General features: G+C 46.8%; 1 protein-coding gene across 2 annotated transcripts in view; it reads left to right on the plus strand.

The window, feature by feature from the left end:
* Positions 1-21,035, plus strand: part of USP33 (ubiquitin specific peptidase 33) — a 1,143,586-nt gene that overhangs the window by 1,031,260 nt on the left and 91,291 nt on the right. For both annotated transcript variants that reach the window (XM_069641664.1, XM_069641665.1), the window contains one exon: positions 582-684. In XM_069641664.1, coding sequence (XP_069497765.1) covers positions 582-684 — 103 coding nt within the window. The remainder of the gene's footprint in view (positions 1-581; positions 685-21,035) is intronic.

Here is a 21,035-nt window from a genome sequence, read left to right on the forward strand (position 1 = left end):
CGGTGCGTACAGGCATTGAGCGGAGCTGTGCTATGCCCCCTGGTGGCGGAAAGGTTTCCAAAGAGCAGCTGGGAGATAAATATCTTACATGAGGAATGCATGAGAGGATGTCCATCAAAAAGAACATTACGAAGAGGTAAGTAATTTGTTATTCCTAAGCAGCCTGTGTTCTTGTGCGTGACCTGTCTAATTCAGTTATACGTTCTCTGCTGGTTATCTGTTGGAAATGCATGGGATCTTCATCCCTTTTGCCAGCCCCTGGAGGATTGGAGGAGCTTTGGAAGAAAGCCCCATTTACTGCCTCTAGGGGCTGCATCCCAGAGCCAGTGGCTCCCCTTGCCCCCAGACTTTCCCCAGGCTCTGTTAGCTGGTGTGGCCACAGTGACTGTGTCACTCCTCAGTATGTTATTATGCTTATTCAAAGTATCTGATAAAGTAACATGCATTTTGTAAAATTATGCTGAATATTTGTCATTTCAACTTTTATCTCATAAGTCAAAGTGAATCTAAGGACATCATGTGAAATGGAACAAAGGGGCAATAGTTTCCAGGTAGCTAATGGCGATTTGTATTGTTTTTAGCTAAACAAAGCATTCCAAGAAGAAGAGTCTCCAGCGGTCATCTATTGTATCAGTATGCAGTGGTTTAGAGAATGGGAAGGATTTGTCAAGGCCAAAGACAGTGGTAAGTAGTTTTTGTGATTTTATATGCACTGCAAGTGATCAATGGCTGCTTCCAAGCAACAATAGAGTAGGTGAGATCGGTAGATTAGGCATTCGATAGGATGAGTACGAATTAATCCTAGCATCTTTTCGAGGTGCACTAGTTCTGCATTCCAGATATCTACATTCATATTTTCTTTCTATAGTTTTATTGTCAGAAGGAGAGTTATTCTCTATTCTTGGAAGGCCTAGTGGAAACGGATGGTCTTCAGTGACTTTCTAATTTTAAGGTGGTCCTTTTTGGTGTCTGAGTGCTTGGGTTCCATTGGTTTGGATATAGCACACTAAGCATCTTTCCTATTGTTGAAATGCCTTTGTTGACCTATTTGGGGTTCCTTGAATTGACTTAAGTCCAGGTTTACGTTAGGTGGTTGGGGCATGTGCCCCATTATGATTGATGGTTGGCGCACACAAGTTTAAAAGAAATACTCGGTTGCATGGGCAATGATTGTGTTATTTTATTTTGGTAGATCTGCTTAGATGTTATTGCAGATGTTTAGAAGAGTGATTTTCAAGGCTCTGACCATATTCCCTGTTTCTTTATAGCTGAACAAAATTAGGATTTTTCAGAGAAGGTTGCGTTGAAGTTGAATGATAGTGGTGCACATGACCCTGATGTTCTTAATCTTGAACACTGGTTTTTGTGTGGTGGGGAGGTGGTGGTTTGAAACGTAATGCCAGTTTAACGGTGAGGCGTTTGGACTGGTGTTAGGGAGAATTCTCTGTATAGGCTAATTTCCCAAACCTAGTGAGTCCCCCAGCAGCTTTGCTGGATTCTTGGGGTTTATATATTTCTCCTGCTAAGAGTGAGACTCTTTTTCTCCCACTCTTAGGCATGATTTGAGAATGTCCTTTGACTTTGTAATGTGTTTTATGGGCTATGGGGTCTTTTACTCCATAAGGTTTCATGTGTTTTTGGTAAGTGTGTTACACAGCACCCTCAGTGCAGTAACACAGGGGTGTCATAGTGACCCCCAAACATAGACTCCATGCCCTGGGACTGACTACTGTCTCCCAGGGCATGTAAAGTCACCATTGACTTTACTAGTCTTAAATTGTGAACAGAACCAGTACAAACCATCATATTGTGGAACTACTGGTAGGTGTAATTAAATTGCCCCTCGGTCTGTTTTTCGAGGGGGCACTGTGCAGTCCCCCCTCGTCGAATTTCTGGCTGGTGGCAGTGGTTACCACGCGAAATATTGCACTGGAATATTTCCTATGGGATTTTCCCATTCATTTTAAATGCACCACTTTTTTGGTGCAATGTTAAAGATACCTCCGGGTTATTTATTTAATATTTACCCGGTTGGGTCTTTTTGCCAGGACTCGGTTTTAAAATGGCGTTTGTGTTAACCTCTGTAACTCCAACCCAAGTCGAGCCCTTTGTTCCACTTTGGCGACCTTCTGTACAGAAGCCTCCAAAAGTGGTGCCACTCTGTCTGGGTGTACAGGATGTGTGGGAGGGGGGGGAATAGGCACCCTTGACTGAGTTGCCTCAGCAACTCAAGTCGCACTCTTGTGTGATTGGCCCAGTGGTGAGCCGCCCGGCTCCCCTCTTAGCATGTTTGAGTGACAGCTAGGCCTGATGAATGGGGGTTTTCTGCATAAAAGCAGGGCTTTGGGGACTGGAACTTCAGAAGTCGCCACAGGACCTAAAGAATCCGAAGAGTGAGAAGCTGAGCCGACCTGCAACGACGACACCACCGGTGGAGCCCTGCTGAACCCACTCACCACTTCCCAATGACAGAGAAGATCTTCTTCCTGGAGAGTCTGATTCTTTGAACGGGTGGGGTTAACCAGTTCGCCCTCTTTTCGCCTTCCTGGATCGTCCCGTGGTCGAATCGCCCGTGCCAAGTACCCCTGGCGGCCGGATAGCCACGCTTCACCACTACCGCGAATAAAAGGGTAGTACCTTTTAACCGGGAAACTCTGCGGCTGGTTTCTTCCCTGGCAGTGCAACGACCTCCAGCTTTCCTCCACGTCAAGATCTTCTCTTCCCCCGGACGAAGCACCGACTTGCATCCGCTGCCAGGAACAACTGCCCCCGCTGGAGCTTTCTCACCATTTCAGGTACTGTGTCCCGCCTGGTCTCCCTTGCAACAGACTGTTCAAGGTGTCCTGTAAATCCTTGACTCTCTATCCTGGGGTGACCTGGGACCTGTTAACTAACTTTTCTGAACTGATCCATCTCCTTTTTGAACTATCTGCAAAGACTTTTAAAGTGTACTTCAACTGTGTGATCTTGGGCACATTCCGATTTGCTCCCTCCAAAAGTGGGCCTGGCCTATGAACTTTCTTTCTCTACAGTAGACTCTGCATTTCCTGACTTGCTGTGGTTCTTTTAAAAGTGTTGGTATTGTGTGCTTTCCTAATTCTGCCTTTTCCCTCCCTTTTTAAATAATTATTGGAGTGCCATCTTGGTTAAGTGCTCACCTCTGTATTGATAATAAGTGGTGTTCTTTTCCTAAGACTTGTCGAATAATTAATCAGGGAGGTGTATATATTTCTAGTGACTGTGTTTAAACTTGCTTGACATATTAGTGCCCGTGTATTTTTACAAGTGTGTTTTTAAATAAATAATTATATACCTTTATACCAAAGCTCTGGTCAGTGTTTGCTTGTGCTACTGTATTTTTGTACCTAATGTGTATACTCTATATACTGCCTAACTCTTCTTGAGAGAAGTCTGACTGCTCAGCCACAGCTACCAGGTAAATCTGGATGATGCAGACTGCTACCAATTGGGTTTACTGCAACACCTGTAGTCTTAAACTTTTTGCAGTGGTCCCTAAAGGAACTGCACAGGTTTCTGCCTAACAACTGGTTGTAATGAATGGTAGCATTTCGGTGTCCTCTGCAAAGACAAAAACTATTTTCCCACATCCACTTGTCTAATTGGTCTACAGTTGTGGCCTGTTGGTGGTTTCAAATTTCCCACAAGTGGATCTCTAAATGAGTGTGGTGGGCAAGGTGAGCAGAAGCACACATCACACATCTCCCGGGTCACCTCCACACCCATCTGCCAACCACTTGCTCTGCACCCCCCTCCATCCCCATCAGGCGTGCCCGCCTCCAAGCCCGTACTATTTTTGTGCCCCAGCCCGCTTACATATAGGAACCTACATCTAGGATAAAGGCTGTTGCCACCCGCCCACCACACATCAACTCACGATATGTGCAATTCGCTAGCACCGCCTCATAAACTGGAGTCTGGCCGCAATCAGATGATCACAACTCCATGCAACGCCGCACCACAATGAATGTGTTCTCTAATAGCACCTCTGTTCATGCCGCACGGTACGGCAAGGCTATTTACAATAGCTTACTGCCCCAACCTACTAATACCATGTGCGACATGCCTACCATTCACTCCCATGTAAGGTCTACAGACAAAAACTTAATTAACAATGCTACCATGAACTGTATGCCCTGCATAGCGTACGCTACTCCATCCATCCACAATGTTAGGACTGTTGTTGATTACACTAGTATGCCCCCTCAAAGCAATGTCTCACCTAAAAATGTAAATTATGCTGTTGTAGGTACTTGCATGCCACTGTGATGCTGGAAATGCATCGGAGGGACAGGGCCTCTGTATCCGTGTCCTTTATTGCTTTATCATGTATGTTCTGTCTTGTTCTCCGCGCAGGAGTTCATGTGGGACTCCTGGCGGTGCGGCTCTTCCTCTTTTTGGTTTGGTGAACAGACCCTTGGGATACCCTTATGGCACTCATGGTTGGGAGTACGACCCTGTACCCCTAGTGTATGTTTTTGGGCACGGGCATGGCATAGCAGGGTATGGGCTGGTGGCAGCTCTATGCTGAATTTGACAGGTGCTCTGAGTATCCTCCATTTTGGGATACCCAGGTCCTGCCATGGGAATCAGTTGATTCCTGATAGGAAACAAGATGGCCTCTGTGGCCTCTTGCTTTCTATTGCCTGTTACCTTGTATTCCCAAAGACCCAGGAAGCCCTGACTCCCACCCAACAGCCATTCAGGGGGAAGGAAGTTCCATATATGGTAGTGTGGGGAAGATCAGGCCAGACCGACTAGAGCCTTCCCAATGACTGTATGTTGTGGGTACGCCCGTGGGGCGGGACCTGGGTGAATAGAGTGTGGGATGAATACACATTTCATGTTATGGGTGTCTAATATCTGGTTTTTGACACAATGACTGAGACAGCCCTGCCCGAAACTGGTATGAATGCAGTGTGGAGTGCTGAATGGCAGAGTGCTTGTCCGAAGCCACATTCTGTGTTGCGAGTGTCTGGATGGAGAATGGCCTGAATGCACTGTGAGCCTGATTGACTGCCCAAATGGTTGCCCGAGTGTGACCCAGAAGAGTGAACAGTATATCTGGGGGCCTTTCACTGCTAGAAATCGTTCAGAAGCTGAAGTCGAAACTGATGCTTAACCTTGAAGCCCACTAGAAGAACAACAACTGCTGCTGCAGTCCTTCGCTAATCTGAAAGCTGCGTGACTGTCAAGGAACGAATCCAAGAGAGGACCTGGCTAGGAGACCTCTTCCCAAGCTACGAGGGACCATCGTGCACCAGCTGATCTTTGCCAAAGCTCCCTGGACGTCAGACCCTCGAAAGGCTGCCGACCGGAGACTGGGACCGCCGCGGAATCAAGAAGAGAAGCGCCCAGACATTGAAGTCCATCACCGAACGCGACCGCCATCGCCAACCGGAGCCGCAGTGCTCCTTTGCCAAAGATATTTGATCCAAGGACTCCCTTGCTCATCACAGTCGACCGCTTTTGTCCTGCCGGAGAAAGTCAAGGCAGCCGACTACCGAGGAGAATCCACCGGTCGGTTTCCCGCCACCCGAACACCGTAGAGACGCTTCGACTCAACGCCCTTTGCTGGGCCAAAGTTCTTCATTGACTCCTTGCGGCAACGAACACTCGTCGTTGAGGTGCACTGCACACCCCTCAGCTTGCAGGACGTTTTCAACCGATCGTCAACGAGCACCGCAAGAACCGAAGCTGCTGCGGCAACAGTATTCACCCTTTTCTTTACAGACTCTCGACAACCCGTGGCTCCTGCCTTAAAAGGAGTGCACTCAAGAAGGGCTTGTTGATGAATCACAGAAGACCTCTGCGAAACTAGGCACTTTGGGGTCATAGATCCTTTAGAAGGAATCGAGACTAAATTGAGCATAATTGAATTGGGCTTGTCAAATACGCTTTATTTACAGGTAGCACAGGTGGGGAATCCTCGCACAGAACTGTCTCTAGGTAGACGGGGGACTGTTCTGCCATTGCTGGATGTAATTTGCATTCTTCTCTGTGGCCTATTGTTGATTCATCTTACAATCTGATTCGTATGCTATTGTGGGGCTGTTAGCCGTGGACGCATTGTAAAGGAGTCGATAGTTAAGAGTGTTACCAAGTAGACCTGTATATATTTGCCATTATAGTATTGCAAGAGTACAAAGTGTTATTGTGATTGTGTATATCACGTGAACCTTATTTATATAAAGACTGTGTTTTCACCAACAGTGTGTGGACATTCCTTTGTGGGTGCTTGGGGACTACACTGTACTTAAGAACCAGCCTGCATCACTTCCTGAGAGCTTAAGCCTTGACTGCTCGACCTTAGCTACCGCATAGAGATTCTTGGCTGGGGTGCTCTGTGCCTCTCCTCTGCCATATAGAGAGCAGGAGTACAGCCGTCCCCCCCCCTCCAGTGCTTTACAGCCACTCCAAGCCAATGACTTACCTAAGAATGTAAATGATGCGACTGTAGGTACTTGTATGCCCCTCCAAGCCAATGACTCACCTTAGAATGTAAATGATGCGACCGTAGGTACTTGTATGCTCCTTCAAGCCAATAACTCACCTAAGAATGTAAATGATGCTGTTGTAGATACTTGTATGCCACTCCAAGCCAATGGCTCGCATAAGAATGTAAATGATGCGACTGTAGGTATTGTAGGTATTGTATGCCCCTCCAAGCCAACCAATGACCTACCTAAGAATGTAAATGATGCTGTTGTAGGTACTTGTATGCCAGTCCAAGACCATGACTTACCGAAGAATGTAAAAGAAGTGGCTGTAGGTACTTGTATGCCCTCCAATGACAAGACACCATCCAACAATGTAAATGTGAATGATGAAGCTACCTGCATGCCCCCTTTAGCTAAGGCCATGAACACCACCTGCAATGGGGACAATTCACTTCTGGGATGCACTCTCATCAATGCCCACTCCATCAACGCCCACGTTTAGACATACACAACCTCATCACACACAACCTCGTCATACTCATGATAACTGAATCTTGGTTAGACAAGGCCTCTGGACCTGCACTTTCCCTTGCCTTACTGCCAGGGTATGCAATCTTTAGAGAGGATTGCCACATTAAAGTGGAGGTATAGCTCTGATAGCCGAAGACACTCTTATCAGAAAATCAGAGAAAGATGTGGACAATAGCGACTACCTCCTTACTAAAATCAACCTCTCTCACCACTGCACTTTATCTTTACATCTTGTCTACCACCCCCAGGTCCCTTGGGTGACTTTCAGACAGCCCTCACCCACCTCCTCTCTGACAATCAGAAAAATCCCACTAAATCCATCTTACTTGGAGACCTCAACCTGGGGCTCAATGACGCCAAAGATGCGGCAGCCAAGTCTCTCAACACTGCACTGGAAACCCTAGGATTCAGCAATACCACATCCAGCCCTACCCACATTCAAGGCCATACCCTTGATTGGATAGTCCAACATAACTGCCCCCTCACCATCACTGGCAACGCTCCTATCCCATGGTCTGACCACCATGTCATCCACTCCAATATTCCCACTGCCAGAAACAAGCACCTCGCCTCACCACCCCTGTCCATAACACTCTCCAGAAGCTCCCGGCAGCTCACTAAGGAAAGGATACTGCCATACCTACAAGGTCAAGCCTTCAGACCCCCATTCTCGGCTGACACAGAAAACCTCGCCCTCAACTATGATAAGGCTATCAAATCAGCAGTCGAAGCGATCGCGCCACTCAAAGCTCGAAAAGCCAAACCCACCAGCCACACTAATGCCTGGTTCACTGCTGACCTCTTGGAACTTCGGACTAAAACGAGCAGCCTTATCCCTATGGCAAACAACCCACATGGACGGAGCTAAACTAGATTTTATCCTATCTAAAGAATACAAAAAAGCCATCATTCAAGCTAAAGCCATCTCATTTGAAACAAGGATCCTTGAAGCACAACCCAACACCAAAGAGATTTTCTCCATCTTCAGAGACTTAAACTCCAACACCTCCCCTCTCCCCAGAAACTCACAAAAGACAAGACCTGGTGCGACGGAATTCAAACAGCTATGTTGAGTAATCTAAACACCCTCCAAACCAAAATCCAGACAACCCTACAGAACCTGAAGAACACGCCTACCCCTATCACCACACAGTCACCAACCGCAGAAACTGCCACCTCATTCTCTTTCAAAAATATCGAGGAACACCACATGACCAATATCATGCAATCCATTAAGCCATCCAATTGTAAAGGAGACGTCTGCCCTGCTGCAATTATCAAGGACTGTGCTAGCACCCTTCCCCCACCCCCATTTCTCACCGCATTCGTCAATGCCTCTTTTTGCCATTGGGAATGTTCCGTCCTGCCTCAAGGAGACCTGGGTGTGCGCTGTGATAACAAAAAAACAACTTGGACCCCACCTCACACAATAACTGTAGGCCCATTACCACTGTCACCATTTTGCTGAAAACTTTGGACAGAGCTGCCTATCTACAGGTGCAACAAATTATTGAGGACAACAAACTCCTTGGGCTTCATCAATCAGGCTTCCGCCCAGGGCACGGCACTGAGACAGCCTACTGGATTTGTAAAACCAGATGGATGATGCAAGATACTTGGGCAAACCTGCTCTTCTCCTCCTCGATCTCTCGGCGGCATTTGACCTTGTAGATCATAATGTCCTATGCCACCACTTAACCTCCACAGCCATGTTCTCACCTGAAGCCACTGCATGGATCTCATCCTTCCTTCAAGGAAAGACCCTGCAAGTTTTCTCCGACATAGCCTCTGCCTCGCCCACCGTCATACTATGCGGCGTACCACAAGCATCCTGCCTCTCGGCCACCCTCTAGATCTTTACATGTCCTCTCTTCTACATTCTCGACTCCCTGGGCATCTCCTACACCAACTACGCGGGCGATATAAAAATTCTTCTCACACTGACAGGCGACTATAACACTGACTCCAGGACCCTCAATGAAATCTACGCCACCATCCAAGTATGGATGACAAACAGACTCTGTCTAAACTCTGACAAAAGCGAGCTGCTCCTGATGGGACCGACTGAAACACTCAAAAACCTTGATTCCAAATTCAGCCATTTCAACATTGATGGAATCAGAATCCCAGTCGCAGACTCAGTGAAAACTCTGGGAGTTTATCTTGACTCCAATCTATTAATGATCAGGCATGTCAACGCCATCGGCTCATTGGCAGCCTACCATGCCAAAATGCTAAATTCAGTCAGACCATTCCTCTGCAAGGACAACTGCATCACCATTGCTAGTAGCCATTACAGGGTTGAGACTAGATTACTGCAATGCCCTTTTCCTACGCACATCCCAAAAAAACATGGATAAACTACAAGTTATCCAAAACAACTCCCTACCAGCAGTTCTGTAATGTGTTCAGGAAGCCACATTAATAATCCAGATTCAAATGCTGCATCAACACAATCTACTACGACAATCAGCAGAAGACCCTACAATCGTAATTAAACCAGCTGATAAAGGAAGTTCAATTGTCATTATGGACAATAACAAATATGCAACAAGATGTATGGCTCTCTTGAATGATGGTGACACCTCCTTTTTGATAATGATCCCACAGAAACAATAAGACCAACCATTACTAGTGTACTGCAAAAAGATTTGGTGGAAGAATGGATTACATAGAAAACAAAAGAATTCCTCACGAATCAGTTTCCTATCATGCCAGTCTTTTATGGACTTCCTAAGACAGATTGTTGCAGCGACAGAGAGCATTTTGGTCCGCTGGCCAAATACCTTGACAAAATATTACAACCTATTGTCCAAGAAACACCAACTTACTTGAGGTACACCACCCAATTTCTCAACATAATATCCTTGACAGATGATAAATATGACTGGACGCTATTTACTCTAGACGTCCAAAGTTTATATACCTTAATCCCCCATGGAGACGGTATGGAGGCCTTAGAATGGATCTTGCTACAAGAAGAATGTGCACAATCTAATAAAATCTTCATACTTGAATTGGCCAGGATTATATTGTACAACAGTTACTTTCGCTTTAATAAGAAATGATACCTTAAAATCTCAGGCACATCAATGGGGTCAGTGATGGCACCTGCCTACACAAACCTGTTTATGTACGCCGTTGCGACCAAACACATTTTCTGATCACCCCAGAATCGAATTCACTCTTGAGTCAGGATCAACCATTCACTTTCTAGAGGTTAAAATCACCCTTGCTGAAAATAGACTTATCACATCAGTATATCGCAAAGCAACTGACGTCAATAATACATTGTATTGTGCCATTTTCCATCCAAGGCACCTTAAGGACAATTTACTGCTAAGCCAATATATGAGGATTAAACGTATTGTATCAGATAACGAAGCACATGAGATTGCAGTCAATACGATTACCAAAAGATTCAAGGAAAGAGGGTACCCTGAACATATATTAGAGAAGGCAAAAGAGAGGAGTAACATGCTTAGTAGATAACACCTATTGTAACCCAAAATGGGCAAAGATTAACCTCAATTGATACACACAATAAAATACTGCAGACTGAGTGCACCAATCGAAAGAATACTAAAGAAAAAACAGCACATCGCTAGATTGGTTCAACAACTAACAAAACTGTTCCTTAAAGCACCCATGATACCCTAAAGAAGAGGCAGAAACCTAAGCCATAACTTGGTGAAAGCTAAGAGATCAGAGACAACAGGACAAACACAATTGGGCAAACCTAAATGTGGCACATTTCCTTACCTCCACTGTAACAATGTGCAAAAGGTGACTACTTCACTTGGGGACTTTCCCACATGTGACTCCAAACATGTTATCTGCGGTTTAATCTGCCCATGTGGAAAATTCTACATGGGACACAACCCATTAGGAAAATAAAAGAAAGAATAAACAAGCATAAATCAAACATCAGAAATAATAATCAAAAGTCACCTGTGGCTAGACACTTTGCCACAATGAGACATACCATTGCACCACTACGATATGTGGTTCTAGAGGTGGTCAGAACTCCTGCAAGAGGAGGAAATTCCAGCACCTTATTAGCCAAGAGAGAAATGTACTGGATCCCTCTAGACCACTTCGCTCCTCTGGCAGCAACTCTGTGTGTGTGTAAAGCGTTCTGCAAAAGAGAGGGGAGGGTTTGCTCACTTTCCTCTGCAGGCTCCCTCCTTTGGAATGGCCTCCCCCTTTCCCTGTGCCTTGAGCAGGATCTTCTCAAAGTCTGGAAGCTCTTTAAGACTTTCCCCTTTTCCTCCTCCTTCCCTCCTTCTCTCCTCTGCTAATCGCACAGTTGCTTAATTGGTGTCCTTGGCCCTTATGCATCTTCGGGGTCTTGACCGCCCACACCAATTCTTCCCAGCTCCTGTCTATCCACAGCACTTGCATCTGCACACCCTCTGCTCTGGAGACTCGGACTTACACTGCCCGCGGTCCAGGCTGTGTAGCACTCATCATTACTAACACTTCGTCCATGGCTCACCCACGAGCTCTGTCTCCCCAGCGCTTACCGCTCTCCCCTCTTCCTTTGTGCACTTGCAAATTCTGAATACTCACAAGGCATAGTAGGTTTGTCCTTCCCCCTCCTCCCTTAATATTGTGTTGTAATTTATTTACCACCCTCCCTCCCTGTGGGTGCTTTGAAACAGTATATTCAACTGTAAAGACTGGCGGGGGGTATCTGTTCACCTGCCCTCTATATGGCACAGTAGAAGCCCAGCGCACCCCAGCCAAGGTTCTCTATATGGTAATATGAACAAGCACCCAAGGCTTAAGCTCTCAGGAGGTGATACAGGCTTGTTCTTTTTTTTATTTTATTTTTTTAATACTTTATTTTTGCATTTGTCAACATCAACAAACAGAACATGGAGTCCGGTTGCCCCCACCCACCCCCCGACCCCCTATTTCCCCAAAGGAATACATAATTCCATGCGGCACATATGGATCACTATCTCGGGCATGTGAGGAGTTGGTTGACATTTGTTAGGGAGAATTCTCTTATAAGGCTAATTTCCCAAACCTAGTGAGTCCCCCAGCAGCTTTGCTGGATTTGTGGGGTTTGTTGTTTCTCCTGCTAAGAGTGAGACTCTTTTCCTCCCACTCTTAGGCATGATTTGAGGTATGTCTTTGACTTATTGTGTGCTTATGGCTATGGGGTCTTTTTACTCCATAGGGTATCGTCTGTTTTAGTGTATGTGTGACACAGCACCCTCAGTGCAGTAACACAGGGGTGTCATAGTGACCACCAAACATAGACTCCATACCCTGGGACTGACTACTGTCTCCCAGGGCATGTAAAGTCACCATTGACTTTACTAGTCCAAAATTGTGAACAGAACCAGTACAAACCATCATATTGTGGAAGTACTGGAAGGGGTTAGATTGCCCCTGGGTCTGTTTCCAAGGGGGCACTGTCCAGTCCCGCCTTGTCGAGTTTCTGGCTGGTGGCAGTGGTTACCACGCAAAATATTCCACCAGAATATTTCCTATGGGATTTTCTAATTGATTGTAAACGCACCACTTTTTGGTGCAATGTTAAAGATACCGCTGGTTTATTTATTTAATATAAAATCACCGGTTGGGTCTTTTCGCCAGAACTCTTTTCTAAAATGGCGTTTGTGTCCGTCTCTGTAACTCCAACCAAGGTCGGGCCCTTTGTTCCACTTTTTGGCGGTCTTCTTCACAGAAGCCCTCCTACTGGTGCCCCTCTGTCTGGGATCCACAGGATGTGTGGGTGGGGGAATTGGCACCCTGGACTGCATTGCCTTAGCAACCCAAGTCACACTCTGTTCTGATTGGCCCAGTGGTGAGCCGCCCGGCTCACCACTTAGCATGTATGAGTGACAGCTAGGCTGTTGATTGGGGTTTTTTTTCTGCATAAAAGCAGGGCTTTTGGGACTGGAACTTCTGAAGTCGCCACAGGACCTAAGAAATCCGAAGAGGGGAGAAGCTGAGCCATCTGCAACGACGACACCACCGGTGGAGCCCTGCTGCAACGACCTCACCACTTTCCCGACGACAAGAGAAGATCTTCTGCTGAAAAAGTCTACCAGTTCACCATTTGCCTTCCAGGACGTCTCTTGGTCGAATCGCCCGTGCTAAGCACCCCGGCGGCCGGATAGCTAAGCTACACCACTGTGACTACGAATAAAAGGAACGCACCTTTTAACCGATTGAACTCCGCGGCTGGTCTCTTCCCTGGGTAGTGCAACGACTCCAAGTTTCCTCCTCGACGAGATCTTCTCTTCCCCTGGTCGAAATAAGGAACTGCGCCCGCTGCCAGGAACAACTGCCACCGCTGGAGCTTCCTCAACTTTAAAGGTACTGTGTTCCACCTGGCCTCCCTTTCTACGGTTTGCTAAAGGTGACCCTTAAATCCTTGGCTTTCCAACTGGGTTGGCCTCCAGACCTCCTAACTTTACCTTCTGAATCAACCCAACCTCTTTTGAACATTTTTACAAAGACTTGAATGCATTTCTAAACTGTGATCTTGGGCCCATTTCACCTTGCTCCATTTAAAGTGGGCCTGGCCTATGAACTTTGGCTCTACAGTAGACTCTGCCTTCACTAACTGTTTTATTTTCATGACCTGCCTTTTTCTCTCCCTTGAACTTAATTATTGGAGTGCCATCTAGGTTACGCGCTGGCATCTGTTTTTACAAATAGTGGTGTTTTGACTTAGACTTGTCTAATAATTCTTAAGGGAGGTGTGTATACTTTTCTGATTGTGTTTGAACTTGCTTTGATTTATAGTGCTAGTGTATTTCCTTAAGTGTGTGTTAAATAAATAATGATATACTTTTGATACCAAGCTCTGGTCAGTGTTTGCTTGCTTGCTCTACTGTGTTTTTAGCCACTGCAATACTCTTCTTGAGAGAAGTCTGACTGCTCAGCCACAACTACCAGGTAAATCTGGGTGGTACAGACTGCTACCAATTGGGTTTACTGCTTATTCCTGTAGTCTTAATCTTCTTGCTGTGGTCCCCAAGGGAACTGCACAGGATTCTGCCTAACAACATTCTCTGCTTTGTAACATTTTATCCGTCTGCAACAGTCATCCGGTAGTGAATATAAGGGCCCCAGACTAGAGGGCGCGTGTATAAAGGCAGAGTCCTAATGAACGTTGTTTCCATGTCTTGGCAGTACGTGACATCTTGAAGCCACAATTGTGCAGTGCGGGGAGGTTGACCTCTCCCCATTGTCATAGCTACCGTCCTGCGTGCCAGAACTAGTAGCATTCCCGCACGTCGCCTCGCGGCTGGCTGTAAATGTTTTCTACATCCCAGTAGTGCTGTAAGCGGGTTCAACCCCAGTGGTTCCCCAACGATCTGAGAGATCTTGGGCAACACCTCTGACCAAAACTGACTGACTCTTGGACACTCCCACTTTTAATGAAGGAAACCTGCCGGGGTGTAGCCACATCTAATGCATGCCTCTGGAGTGTACTGGAAGTGCCTGTGTAGTCTGGCTGGGGTGGTATGCCTGGTGTGCGAAGTTAAAATTAATACGTTTATACCTGCTATTGGGAGAAACTTTCTGGGTCTGCGTTAGTATGTAGGTCCAATCCTCTTCTGCTATGAGCTCTCCTAGGGTTGTTTCCCACCTTTTCCCCAGGTTTTCCATCCCTCCCGTCGCATCCCTCATCAAGTTATAGATCCGTGAGATCAACCGTCCTTCCCCTGGCGTCTGAATCACCCCATGTAGTAGCTGACACACTGGTGGCTGCGCTGGGAATGAGGGAAAAGAAGGACTTAAAGGTGTTTCAATGCCGAAAATACAAGAATATATCAAGGGCAGAATCAGCCCCTCGCTTTTTTGCTAGTTGAATTGTAAGGAACTCCCTATTTACAAACAAGTCGGCCAAGGTCTCTATTCTAAGCTTATCTGCCCATTGGAGGTGCACCTGCTCACTTATTATGGGCAGCCAGAGATGTATTTTGCTGGCAGTAGGGGTGAGTATCGGCTGGTAATGCCACCCTTCATGTCCATCTTCCGCCATATCGCATATGTGATCAGGACCATATTTAGCGTATGAGGTGGGACAGAGAGCTCTCCGACAATTACTGCTCGTAGCAAGCTAGGAGTCATTAAGGCTGGTTCGATTTGGATATGCGGTCGTACAAAGTGAGCGGCGTACCAGTGTCCTAGGAATTGGGCCTATGCTGCCCAATAGTAGCGTTCTAGATCTGGTAAGGCTAAGCCGCCCTTTGTTGTTGGTTGTATGAGTGATGTATAAGTGACTCTTGCTGGTTTCCCAGCCCACAGTAGGTCTAGGATCAGGCCTCGAAGCGCCAAAAGAAGCCTCCTGTCAATAACAAGGGGGCGCTAACAAATAAATAGAGAAGTTTGAGTAATATGATCATTTTGACAAACGATATTCGCCCTAAGCGTGAGTGGATGGTGTTGCCACCTCGCTAGCTTTTCGCTGAGGGTTTCAATGGTCCTGCCATAGTTATCTCGAAACAGTTCCTCGCTGTTTAGGGATATGATCACCCCTAGGTACCATACGCAGGAGGACTTCCACCTAAGGTCAAATTCGTCCCTGTATTCTCTGGTTTCTGCCGTGAGCGGCAACACCACAGACTTGCTGTGGTTGATTTTAAGGCTTGAGAAGACTCCAAACCAAAGAACCTCCTACATCACTGGGTTCAAGTTAATTTCTGGATCACTGATAAAGAGAGCCACATCGTCAGCATACAGTGATATAATGAGTTTGTGTGGACCCAGGCTGAGACCTCTCCCAATTTCTCATTCTCTTAAACCTGCAGCGAGCGGTTCCATAGCGAGAACAAACAATAGTGCAGACAGTGGGCACCCCTGCCTGGTCCCCCTTTTCATGACGAATGGTGTCGATCGCATCCCCTCACCCCCATTATCATTTTAGCTGAAGGGTTCTGGTACAGAAGAGAGACCAGCTTTGTCAAGTAGGCCCGAGCCCTAGTTTCCGTAGTATTGCAAAGAGGTATGGACATTCAACGGAGTCGCGGCCCTTTTATGCATCTAAAAGAACCTCAACTGCCTGGGACGAGGGGGTCAGAGCCTCTGATTCCAAAGAAACGGTGGGGACCAAACGAGGTATTCCGTCCGGGTATGAAACCTGCTTGATCTGCTAGTACCAGCCCGGGCATCAGTGGGAATAGCCTTCTGCCCAGGATTTTGGCAAGTATCTTATTGTCGACATTTATTAGGGAAATTGGCCTGTACGAGGCACAGTCCTCGGGAGGTTTTCCAGGCTTGTGTATTAATTTCACATTGGCTTCACACATCGTTGGGGAAAGAGCTCCCTTTTCAATCGCCTCATACACATGGAGGAGTAGTGGTGCCAAATAAGGGGCGAACGCCTTGTAAAATTCCCCTGTCAATCAGTCGGGACATGGTGATTTGAACTTCAGGAGTTCCTTGATCATCGCTAGTATTCCGTCAAGGGTTATCGGTTTATTAAGAGATTTTCATAAATTCTCTTCCACCCGGTATAATTCAGTTTCTTCAAGGTAATCATGTAGGGCCTCTGGCTCCCTCTGACTTTTGGAGCTGTACAGCTCCTGGTAGAAAGCTCGGAATACTTCTGCGATGTCTTCTTCTGAGTGGACCAGATCCCCTCCCGTGGGTTCTGTATACATTCTACGAAGGGTGGGCATCTGTCAGCGGCTATCAGCCGTGCCAGGAGTGCTGATGCCCCTGGGCCAGAAATCTGACTTCTCGATCAGCGTTCTTCCTGAACTTATCAAGTTCCTCACAGAGATGAGCCAACATCTGGGATTCGTGTTTTTCAGCGTATTCCCCCTCTAATGTTTTAATCTGAGTTTCCTCGTCAGTGTGTTCCCTTCTAATGACTCATAGGATCCCATTTTCTTTGGACATGCGGACCCCTCTGACATAACACTTGAAGGTCTCCCATAAGACCCCGCCTAAGGAAACTGATCCCTCATTATTTAGGAGAAAAGACTGGTTTTCTTCCCGCAACTCTTAGGCGAATACCGGGTCTTGGAGTACACCTGACTTGAAACTCCAGGAGTATTCCTCCCCCCCCACCGCCATACTCGGGCACACATTCTAGCAGCACTGGGGAATGATCAGGGAGCGTTCGTTCTAGGGACAATGCGACTGTGCCTCCAATGGAGCCCCCCTCCCCGGCACTAACAGGTAGTCTAATATGGAGCTTGAGCCGAGGACCCAGGAATGGTATGTAAAATCTCAGACCTTTAAGTGGCGTTGTCGCCATACATCGAGACTGTATGTCGTGCAGATTTCCAATATTTGTAATCCCGTTTTGGTCATCCCGCTCGTGGTCGCTCCCGACCTGTCCAACAGGGGGTCCAGAGTGGTATTTAGATCCCCTCCCCATATGATTGTGGCTGTTCGGGAACACGGCTAGTTGCGTCATTACCCAGTCAAATGTGTTTGTGCTGTCTATATCTGGGCCGCATGACTTCACCAGTACTACATGTGTCCCCTCAAGTACTCTGTGCACCAGTAAAGGTCCTCCCAATGTCATCTCTGGCTACCGATATTAGCCAGAATTTCACCCCTTTGCTTATCAGAATTGCTACACCTAAGGCATAGGAGGAGTTGGAGGAGAAGTATCTATGGCATCCCCCACTAGCACCCCACCTACCCTTGGAGGAAGGAGTAAGATGTGTTTGCCGGATTAAGGCCACATCAATGCGGTGTCTCTTTGAGGTATTGAGAGATTCTCAGAATCTTGGCTGGATTGTTCCCTCCCCTCTTAGAATCCATGTTGATAGGTTGAACGCCATCGGCCCTCAGTGTGACTAAGTGGTGAGACCCGGATCTTCTCAACTATTACCTTCTTTATATGGATGGGCGCTGCTTGTTTTATAGAATACATCATTGGAGTGAACTTGCGAGGACCAGACTCCCAACAACTATAACTACCCCTAAACCCCCCCCTACAACCCTCTGTTTCCCACCCTCTCTTCCCTACCCCTGTGCTCCCCCTGTCCTCCCTCCCCATGGGCAAACCCCAATCCGCCCGTTAACGGTTCCCTCCCCCTTAACCCATGTCCCTTGTACAGTGCAGAGCTCGGGCCCTAGTGCCCGGCCGCGTCCACAAGCTCCCTTGTTAACTAAATATTTGTGTGCCTGAGGTATTTAAGACATTTGATTGAGGTTTGGATGGTCTAATTAGTATTTGCTACATTGCTTCCTCTTATACACCAGATTGTACAACCTCTGTCCGTATCCCTCTGGACGCGGTCATCTCTGCGGGGCCTTTGGACATCCCTGGGAGGGCGCCCACCGATCTCGTCTAGGAAGGAGCTTGCTGCCTCAGTTGAAGTGAAAAATGGTGTCCTTCCAGCGTGTTGTATCCAGAGCTTCACTGGATATATCATGGAATACGGTATGTTGCAGTCCCTCGGATGTCTTTTCACTCTCATGAAAGACCTTCATGACGCTGGCACCGCCGGCGAGAAATCCGGGTATGTCTGGATATTGTCGCCATCATATTGTATTTCCCTCTTTTCTCTGGCCAGACGGAGGATTGTATTGCCGTCTCTGTAATTTAAGAACTGTGCAATGATCAGTCGCATGGCCGCTCCTGGTATCGGGCGGGATGCGTGTATACCATGTGTTACTGCAGAATTATATGCAGTACCCTTTGGGAACACCACACACAGTTAAGACTACAAGTGACAGTACAAATTCACCTTTGGTACAAGCCTGTACTACACAGTAAAGTGGTAGCGATGGCTGAGCAGCCAGACTTATCTCAAGAGCAAGTGAGCAGTATCAAATAGTTACACAAAGGACAGCAATTACTATGATTCAACAAACACTGACTCAAGGTTTCTGAGTAAAAGAATATATACATATATATATTCAGTTGTAAAACATTTCACTAAAGTAAAGCAGTTGAAAAATCACACTCTTAATACACCACATCTCTCCCAATAGATTCTGTACAAGTTAAACTCAAAACGAAGTGTGAGCAAAATGGCACTCCAGCAATTTAAACAGGGAGGGAAAAACAAAGTTAAACTAAAATTGAGCAGCACTAACAGTTAAGTAGGGCAATCTAGAAAGAGGAACTATAGTGATGGAATCAAATCAAAAAGGCTTATGGCCAAAGTCAATAGGACAAAAGTCTTTTGCTCAAGATCACACAGTTCAGGGTAGTTCGCGGTTAAGTCTTTGCCAAGAGTTCCGGACAAAGTTGGCCAGCAGAAAAGTTAGTTTAAAGAGTAGGGAAGGACAAGCCCTCGGATTGGCGAAAGGTTTCACACACCTTCACCGCAGCTGGATGAAACGAACAACCGGATTTGCACAGTACCTTTAAATGGAGAAGAAGCTGTAGCTGAGGCGGACGTTCCTGGCAGGTCCTGCAGGCTCACGGTTCCTGAAGTGACTGTCAGACTAACATGAAGTAGGAAGACTGGAGGGTCCTGCACTGCCCAGGGAAGAAACCAGCAGCAGAGCAAAGCAACGAATAAAAGGTGTGCTCCTTAAAACCCATGCAAGATCCGACCTTCCTGGCTATCCGGTTCACTGTAGCTCTGTACAGCGAATTCGACCAGAGGAGGGAGTCCTGACTTGCAGTTTGGGCGAACTGGTTGGTTGCACCAGCTCAGGGGAAGAAGATTCCTGGTAGATCTTCTCTGTCGTTGGAGTCTAAAGATTCGTACCTGCAGCAGGGCTTCACCGGGTGGTTCAGTCGTTGTAGGGGTCCTCTTCTGTCAGCTCCTCGTCGGTTCTTTCGTTCCAGTTGCGACTCTGCCTTTCCAATCCCAGAGACCTGCTTTTTATGCAGTTTTCCCCCATTCACACAACCTGGCTGTCAATCATACAGCAGGGTGGCTGTCCTCGCGGGACAGTCACCTAGCCAATCAAACAGGAGTGCGACTTGGGTTACCAAGGGAACCCATGGCAGGGGTTCCAAAACCCCTGCCTCACATCCTGCCTACCCAGACTTTCAGGCACCTAAGGAGGGATTCTGCGTAGAAGCCTGCGAAAGGACGGCAAACAAAGGGACCAAACCTGGTTTGGCGCGCAGAGTAAAACACGAGAAAGACTTTTACAAAAAGAAATGGCGACTAAACCCAGCCGGAACCGTATAAAAATGTATATGGTCTAGCGGGTTTAAGTTCGAGGTTACCAAGATAGCCTAAAACAATACCAGGGTTATGTAAGATAACCGCGGTAGGAAAAGTAGTGTAGTTACCACTGCCACCAGCCAAGTCTTGATGAAAAGGGAGCGAAACAGTGCTCCAAGAGAAACCAACAAAAAGGGATAAGTATTAACCCTTTCCAGTACTCTATGTAAGATAGTTTGTACTGGGTCTGTGGATTAAAGAGACTAATAAAGTTAATGGCAACTTTACATGTTCTGGGAGACAGTAGTCAGTCCCAGAAAATGGCGTCTGAGTTGGGAAGTCTAGAAGACAACCCTGTGTTACTGTACTGAAGGTGCTGTGTAAGACACAGTAAAAAGATGATGCCTGTGGAGTAGGTGAGGCTCCACAGTCTATGAAGACAAAAATGTTAAACACACACAGCAAAACACATGTAAGAGTGGGGAAAAAAGGCTCACACTCTTAGGAGGTGAAAATAAAAATCCTAGAAATCCAGTAAAGCTGCTGAGAGACTCAATAGGTAATGGAAATTAGCCATTCTGGAGAATTTTCCCTAACAGCGTGGGCTCTCTCGACTACAAACAGCGAAGATAGTGGGGGTCCTCCGAACAGGTCTTTACACATGGTCTCCACAAATTCTTCTATTTTGGGAAGATCTTGTCGCTCTCACGCCGACCAGACAAATGTTGTTGCAGCAAGCTCTCCCCTCCAAATCTTCATTTTTAGTCGTCACTGCTTTAATCTGAGAGATGACACCCTGGCGACAAGTGAAGAATTCCCCTCTTCAAGCCCAGAGACTCTCTGCTCTACTGCATCTTGTCGGTCGCCGTGTTTGTCAAGCCAGTGTTGTAGCGAGTCAACTTTAGAGGACGAGTCTAATTTTGAGTTGAGGCCTCCGATGCTCCCCTTGAGGTCTAACAGGATCTCTCGGATGTCTAAT

Source organism: Ambystoma mexicanum, chromosome 1q, assembly GCF_040938575.1.
Source record: "Ambystoma mexicanum isolate Mex_15411 chromosome 1q, UKY_AmexF1_1, whole genome shotgun sequence".
In the NCBI taxonomy this organism is placed as follows: domain Eukaryota; kingdom Metazoa; phylum Chordata; class Amphibia; order Caudata; family Ambystomatidae; genus Ambystoma; species Ambystoma mexicanum.